This window comes from Ovis canadensis, chromosome 2 (genome assembly GCF_042477335.2).
Source record: "Ovis canadensis isolate MfBH-ARS-UI-01 breed Bighorn chromosome 2, ARS-UI_OviCan_v2, whole genome shotgun sequence".
Classification (NCBI taxonomy): Eukaryota; Metazoa; Chordata; class Mammalia; order Artiodactyla; family Bovidae; genus Ovis; species Ovis canadensis.
Window position 1 is genome coordinate 104007264 of NC_091246.1, and position 8108 is coordinate 104015371.

The window sequence follows — 8108 nt, forward strand, 5'->3', positions numbered from 1 at the left end:
CTGTGGTGCAGATGAAAGCTACCTATAAGGCCTTGAGAGGGGGAAATGTGACACCCTAAGCCTTTTCACTGTTACCAGGCTATGACCCAGAGGCTAAGAAACAGCTGATTAACAGAATTGGAATAAAAGCGTCTTAATATACAGGGAACCTAGTAAAAAGCAAGATTGGAAAAATAAAAGCATGTAAGAAACATGAATTGAGATCAGGATGGTGGGCTGGTTTTGAGCTTCTAAAATTGTATTTCACTTATAAACTTACTTCATCATGACGATCCTCAGATGCTTTGTAGAACCCCAAGACAGGAGAGCTGTTCAGTTAGCTGGTACGTATGAAGCACCTACCAGTCAGCCACTCAGATGTTCACACGAAGCAGCAGGGGCTCCAGAAGGGCAAACGTGTTGTTCCTCCCCCGACCTCTGTGCCATTGAATTCCACCTGTCTGCAACTGAGCAGAAACAAAACGTAGTCTAGGGTTTTGTTTTAATTGCATTCTCATTTTCTCAATACAGATTCAGTGTTTAGACCTTTATGGTATGGTAACAGATAATTTAGGGATCTGTTTGCTTTTTTCGAAGAAGCAGCAATCCTGGAGAGTCATGGGATAGATGTACAGAGTCCGGGAGGCCACTCCAACAGTGATGACGTGGACGGGAATGACTACTCGGAGCAGGTGAGCCACGGAGCAGGTGCTGCTGGGTACAGAGTGGGTGGGGTCGTATGACAACTCAATTCTGTGGGTGCGCTTTGTTCGGGGTCAGGGGGTGGGGGTGAGCTAAGGTCCCTCCAGCTCTGCTCATGTGTCTAGTTAGATTTTCATATAACTTGAAAGAAATGTGGTTAAGATTCAGTTGTCCTGTTGAATTTGTGAGAAATCCTTATTCACCCACACGGATTTATTGTCATACAACAGGATACTTGGCAAGTACGCAATGGGGAGGAGGAGGAGGGAAGAAGTTCAGAGGGAGGCAGAGAAGCAGAGAAGGTAGAAGAAGAGAGGAGGATCTGATCCAAACAAGCAAGTTCCACCATCCACCACACACACACTCAATGTCTGAGAGATGCTAGGGGCTTCGGGCAGCCGCAGCCCTGCCTGGACATGACTCCACCCGCACAGTGGAAGGGCCTACCTGCTTCGGCCCTGTGCCGTGGGAGCCCTCGTGCTGAGACCGTGGTCCCTCCAGAGTCTCTGGCACACGGACACGCACACACCCGCTCATAAATGCATGTCTGCTCACCTCACCCTGACTTCCTCTTCATTGCTTATGGGGGAAAATATATTTAATTGTAGCCACTGGATGGAGTAATTCAGTAAGAATGTGGGAGTTTTTCCCCACTTAAAGATTTAAATATTTTTTAAGGATTTTAAACTCACTCCATTTGGAATATGAAGAGAATGTGTGGTCTCTTCTAGGCGCCAGTGGGAACACGTTTGCTCTTTCCTAGTCAGTGTACCCTGCTCAGGCTGCTCGTAAAGAGTCCACCATGCTCTCCTTCTGCTCACCATCCTGCAGCTTGAGTGTAGACACTGCCAGAGTCCCTACAGTTCCATGCTGATCCCTGTTTACACCAAAGACCAGCCTGTGAGAATGAACAGGGTTGCCTATACTTCCCAAGGCTTCCCCCACACTACCCGCCCCCCAACCCCACGCCGAGGACTCCAAGCCAGAGCTGCACATTTCACTGTAGAGAATGTTCTGGGAGTCGAAGCAGAAACATCCTTGTTAGTTTACCAGTGTAGATGGACCATGTCCATCCTTTTTCCAGAGGCCCTAAGGGTAGCACATACCATGCTTTTTTCCCAGGAAGGGGCTTACCCTTCCCAAAGCTTTCTGCTGTAGAGTCCCCTGAAGACGCCAGGTGAGCAGCTCACACCTTCTTTGTAATACCACCTTCAGTGCAGCTTCCTTTACAGCTGTATTGTTCATCGCACAGCGACTTGGAAGGCAAGCTCACACCTTCCAAGTAAGACATCTGCGCTTCCCTCCCCAGCTCCCCTGACAGCCAGAGTGCATAGCCACTTCCGACAGCTACACTTCTCTCCTGTTGTAACTGAGAATTTGGAGTTTTAGGAAGGTTTGGTTTATTTTCTACTAAAATGCATTTTTATCCATAAGGTGTTGGTATCTGTAGTTTTGTCTGGTTTTCTCAACTGAGTAGAGAGATCCTGTGAACTGTAATAATCTATAAGAGCACCATCCAGAATGTACGCTCACTAGTGTGGCCCTCAATTACTAGTGCTCTAGTGGCTGCAAACCTGGAATGGTCCAGGTTTGATCATCATCCGCAGCAGTCTTTCTGACAGAAGGGAAAATTCTTAGCCAAAAAAAAAAAAATACTTCAGTGCTTTTTATCTGCTGAACCATCGAAATGCCAACCAGTAGTCTCTGAACCTGTATCCCATTCAGTGTCTACTTAAATACATTTCACCTCTACCCTGTCATGACCCCTCCCACAAATGTTCTGCTTCCCCTTGCCCCAGCATGCTTTTCTGTGAGCTGGAGGATCTCACCAGTCCCCCAATAACATCTGCTTCTTGTTTCTGCACATCTAGGATGACAGCACTAGCCACAGTGACCACCAAGACCCCATCTCGTTAGCTGTGGAAATGGCAGCAGTCAACCACACTATCTTGGCACTGGCCCGACAAGGAGCCAATGAAATCAAGACAGAGGCCCTGGATGACGACTGACGAGGGAGGGCTGAACGCGAGAAGTTAACTTAGTTTAGACGTAGCACCTTAGCAGACTTTCCTCGGTCCTTAACATGTGTTCTTACAGTATAACTTGCAGTTTCTTGTATGTCAGTTAGCCCTTAGGGTCTTGTTCTGTGAAGATGGCATGGTGCCCTCAGCCTTTACATATACTCTCTCAGTATTAATTCCCAGTAACTAATAACCAACCAACCAACCAAACATCCCTCTCCCAGCCCCTGAGGCTAGAAAATCTTGCTGCTCTATCTTAGCATTCCAAGAAAGTGCTTCCAGGTATTTAGCTAGCCCTCAGTTCTCAAATAGTAGGCTCCGTGTAAATCCTTGGGTACCTTTAGATTCTTGTAACACTAGTCTCTACCCCTCTTCCTTCCCCAAGACTGGTAGGATGCAAGCTGAGGTAGTGTGGCCAGGATTGACAGACACCATTTGGGGAGTGTCCGCAGAGTAAAAGAAACACTAGAAACCCGCCCCCCCCCCACCCCCCACCCCCCGCCAGTCCCCCCGACGTGGGAATAATTGATTTCCAGCTGCAATAAGCCGTGCCTCATAATAGTCACACCGTGGCTAGATTATACTTCTTTGGGTGCTGTGCTAAGAATGTCAGTGGAAAAACTCGATCTCAGATTTTGGTTGATGTTAACATGCCCGACACAGACATCCTTTCCTCTCACAAGCTGTGTGACTGAGTAGAGAAAATACTGCCTTCTGCCTTTGGGACCATGATTAAACAGAAAAATGATAAAAAAAAAAAAAAGTTTAAAAAAAAAAACCAACAAAACACAGCTTGAGAGCATTGGGAAAAACCATGAGCCGAATGTGTAATAATGGTGGATGTCATTAGAACCACTGTACAGTGCGTGGCACAGGCGCGTGCCCGCCTGGAAAGGTGCCGGAATTCACTGCAGAAGTGGCTCTGCCTCCTGTCTGTGTCCCCTTTCCTTGCTACCAAAAAAACAGGTGATTTGAGGATGGAGCTAAGGCCAAAAGTGAGTAAACGAACTTCCAGTCCCTGTAGCCATTAAACTGAAGCCCCCTCAACATGAGAGGTTGGTAGAGGACTCTGTAGTGGGATTATGCCTACTGACTGTCACAAGCGCAAATGCTTTCCTAAATAGGAGCAGAAAAAAGCAGGGGACGTTTGCCACTTCCGCGGCAGGTCTGCAAGATGTGACTTGCTTTGCTGTTCTCTTTACTCTGTCCTTGTAGAGGTGTGAAAAGCTATATTGCTACAGGCAATTTATTTAATAATTGGAAGCCATATTGATAATGGATGTGGTAATATTTGTAAAGTTTAATCTACTTTAAGCAGCAACTAATGGAATTTTTTTCCTTGATCACATATGTAGCACTTTTGTTACTTTTTAAAGATATTTATATTTGATAAATCTTTTTTTCATTTTGAGAACTCAAAATACCAAACAGTGAACTTGCGTTAGAAAAGTCACCCTGTGATCACCTTGTCATCCAGTAGCGAAATGATGAACTGCTCATGCATCCAAGAATATTACATCTGCCGGCCTCGTATGAAAATGGTCTCTGGGCATCTCGATTAAAGGACACGGTGTCACGGTGCCTAAGAGGAACCGCCTCCAGTGTAGGGTGCGTCTGAAAGAGGCACGACTGCTCTCTATTTCCTGCCTCGCTCCACCTCTGTGTGCGACAAAACCTTGTTTAAAGGGGAATGTGGAGAGGGCTGGCTCTTAAGCAAGGTTTCGTCTGTCCATCACCTGAAAATGATTTGTAAGATTGAAGGAGGGGGCTATCTCCTGACCTCTTCACCCTTCCTCACCCACCAAATGTTTTCAACTTAAAACCATTGAGAGAGAGAATGACTGGCCTTCCTGTTTTCCCTTCCTCATCAGTGAGATTCTGAATATCCGCCATCTTCTAGCTGGTCTCACTCCACCTAAGGCACCTGCTGATGTGCTCACCTCCGCGTCTGTCCATCCCGCTTACGTCAGTGTGAGGAGGCCTTTGGGAGGCATGGAGGTGCTGCCTCTGTGGGTCCATGACTTTATAGAGCTATAGGCAGGACCTGCTCTTGTCCTAGGATTTCAGGGGGAAAATGTATATATATTTTTCCAGCTTCCCAGAATTGAAGTAAAATGGAGTAGTCTTTTTCTGTTTCACTGTATTACTTGAACCAACAAATTCAAGAGTAGCATTTGTTGTTCTCAGGAATGACCCTCCCTCCTCCCCACCCCCCGCCATTCATCTTCTTTCTTGGTGTGTTTGAATTTTTCTTGCAATTAGACTATGTTAGCTTTCTTTCCTTTGATATTATTTAGAAAAAAATATAACGTATCTGTCTTTCCATCTCGGTGGAATTTTTGTCTACTTACGTTCAGTTAAATCCGAAAGAAAAGGAGAGAGGAAAATATACTGTCTGACAAGCTGCATCCATGATTTATTGTAAGGAGATTATTATAATTGATAGCTTCTTTATGATGGGATTGCTAGTATCATCTGTTCTTGCTGGTTCCTTTTAAAGAAACAGACTCAAACTATAAAGGCAGCTGCAGTTTCTAAAGAAACAGAGTGATTGCCAGAGAAGAGCCAAAAGGTTCCAATGTTTTAAGACCTTTCGGGAAGGAAAAAAAGCTTCAGAGAATAAAGGTGAGTATCCATGAAGGGAGTACCAGCTGCTACCCAGAAATCTGGAAAAAGTGAAAAGAATGTGTTTGCCAGGCAGGGTAGCAGCACCTTGGGTTCAGTAGGAGCAAGAGGAAGGCGCCTTCACCCCTCTCATTAAAGACAACTGCCGGTCTGCTCTTAACTGCCACTGCCGTGTGTCTAACTTGGGCTTTCTCACCAAGCATGCACATTCAGCTCTTTGGTTTCAGTTTAAATCTGCTGTGGGTTTTCGGTCATCAGCTGTAACTCCGCTGTCTTCTCCGAGCTACCTTAGTTCTTACCATGCATGGCATGTGGAGTTGCCACTGATGAGTAATGTCTTTGGGGAGTAAATTTTTTTCTTCAGCTTTTTCAGGTTTAAGGGGTGGTATTAAAATAGAAACCCTACATTGCTCTCTGAAGGGAAGATAGATTCTTTGAAAACAATCCCACTATGTGCTTGTGGTTTTTCTGTCCTCTTTTCTCACTTCCTGCTGTACATTTTTCAGGCCCCAGAGGACTGTTTCAGGGGCTGCTGCTTCCCAGGTGAGGAACCCTTGCAAGCAGTTCCAGGTAATTTATTTTTTTAAGACACTTTCATTGAATTATTGCAGTCACGTGCGTAAACTTCCTCCCCTTCTTAAAACAGAGCCTTACAGAAGGACCTTTTAAAGATGGACCATCCTAATGCCATTTTCGCATTAAATGAGAACCTTAACACCAGATGAAGGCCAGTCGGTACCAAGTAAACAGTTGGAGTAAAGCTTAAGGCAGTTTTCTTCATAATGTTTGAGTGTTAGAGGAGTGTGGCTAGCTTCTCCCACCTTTGGGGTCTGTATAGTTTCCACAGTCTGGCGTTTGGCAGGGTTGGGTCCTCCCCACATCCCCATTGTCCTTCACAGGAAAACCACTTAAGTCCAATCGAGGAGATGGGAGGGTCCACACCCAGGCCTATGAGGTTGCAGCAGTTTGTGACCAGCAGCTCCTCTATCCAGATGTCCAGGTATATCTTTACCTCAAAAGGGACAACTCATGAAGAGCTAGCGACAGAGTTGTTTCAATTCTCCCTGTTTGGCCTTTGTACAATTTCAACTAGCAGGTATAAGAAAATGGTCTTTCATTTCATCAGAAATCTACAGGCACATCCTCTCTGTCTGTGGTTAACTCCTCTTCTCTTTGGGCTCCAAACCAAGTCCTCCTCTTGAGCTGACTTCCTGCTGGAATTTTCTCGTCTTCTGCAGCAGGCAGAGTAGGGGGTGTGGTGCATCTTGTCACACAAACTCTCCTTCCTGTCTTGCAGCTCTGCTTTTTGACTAGCTACTTATTCCAGTGACCAGCCATTCTCTCTGCCCACCCAGGGGGAATAATCCCTTTTTTTCATAAATGAGCCCCGACTCCCATCCTAAAAATGTGAATATCAAGTCCTCCTCTCTCTTTGGTCTTAAGAACAGTTTGGGTAGAAGCAGTCTTCCCATGCAACTGTGGCTCTGCCTTTTAAAATTGCTTTCTCTTTTTGTTGTTGTCAGAGAACCACCAGAGGATTTTTTTCCCCAGTGAGTCTCAACAGATTCTTAGGCAATAATTTCTCTTATTGATGACTTTGTGCACCGTCGCGCACGCTCTGCATTGAATAGCCTGACCCTCTACTTGTGCGTTGGTTTTCTGTGCTAACCTGTCTGTGATTTAAATCTTACGTCAGAGTGGTGATAGAGTTTGTCATTTTGTAGTTGTGATTACGTTACTGTTTTACTACTGTATTCACTGGGGCTGCGTTGAGACCAGCCAGATCCATTTATAGCTTTACTGAGCCGCATTTGTTTGTCAGGATTTCCCAAGTGAAAGTTGGGTGCACTGACCAGCTCCTGCTGGTGGTATCTGTTTAGGGGTGGGATGCGGGGTGGTGGGGAGGAGTTACAGAAAACATTCCTTTTTGTGTGTTCTCTAAATAAGAAGGGTGTGTACTCAGGATTTGGGGATCAGTTGTTCGTTCAGTTCAGTCACTTAGCCGTGTCCAACTCTGCGACCCCATGAACGGCAGCACACCAGGCCTCCCTGTCCATCACCAACTCCCGGAGTTCACTCAGACTCTTGTCCATCAAGTCGGTGATGGCCATCCAGCCATCTCATCCTCTGCTGTCCCCTTCTCCTGCCCCCAATCCCTCCCAGCATCAGTCTTTCCCAATGAGTCAGCTCTTCGCATGAGGTGGCCAAAGTACTGGAGTTTCAGCTTTAGCATCATTCCTTCCAAAGAACACCCAGGGCTGACCTCCTTTAGAATGGACTAGTTGGATCGCCTTGCAGTCCAAGGGACTCTCAACACGACAGTTCAAAAGCATCAATTCTTCGGTACTCAGCTTCCTTCACAGTCCAATTCTCACATCCATACATGACCACTGGAAAAATCATTGCCTTGACTAGACGGACCTTTGTTGACAAAGTAATGTCTCTGCTTTTGAATATGCTATCTAGGTTGGTCATAACTTTCCTTCCAAGGAGTAAGCGTCTTTTAATTTCATGGTTGCAGTCACTGTCTGCAGTGATTTTGGGGCCCAGAAAAATAAAGTCAGCCACTGTTTCCCCATCTATTTCCCATGAAGTGATGTTAGCCACATTATATTTGGCAAACTGAGTTGTGCGCTCTGGAAACCCTCTTCTGTTTGCTGATCTCCCTACTGTCTAGTTGACCATTACCCACTAATACCTAAGTTACTCGGTTGAGAGGTATTACACCACACCAAGAGCAGAAGGGTTTACCTGTGAGGCGGCCGTGAGTGCCCAGGCTCT

General features: G+C 45.9%; 1 protein-coding gene across 26 annotated transcripts in view; it reads left to right on the forward strand.

The window, feature by feature from the left end:
• The window catches only part of HMBOX1 (homeobox containing 1), a 196863-nt gene extending 191836 nt beyond the window's left edge, over nucleotides 1–5027 (forward strand). For 4 of the 26 annotated variants that reach the window (XM_069576711.1, XM_069576712.1, XM_069576716.1 and 1 more), the window contains 3 exons: nucleotides 577–671; nucleotides 912–983; nucleotides 2553–2783. In XM_069576711.1, the coding sequence (XP_069432812.1) occupies nucleotides 577–671; nucleotides 912–983; nucleotides 2553–2690 (305 nt within the window). In that variant the 3' untranslated portion in view covers nucleotides 2691–2783. Of the gene's footprint in view, nucleotides 1–576; nucleotides 672–911; nucleotides 1017–2552 lie in introns of all 26 variants that reach the window. The other 22 variants (XM_069576721.1, XM_069576727.1, XM_069576722.1 and 19 more) reach the window with 8 other exon arrangements.
• The last annotated feature ends 3081 nt before the right edge of the window (nucleotides 5028–8108 follow it).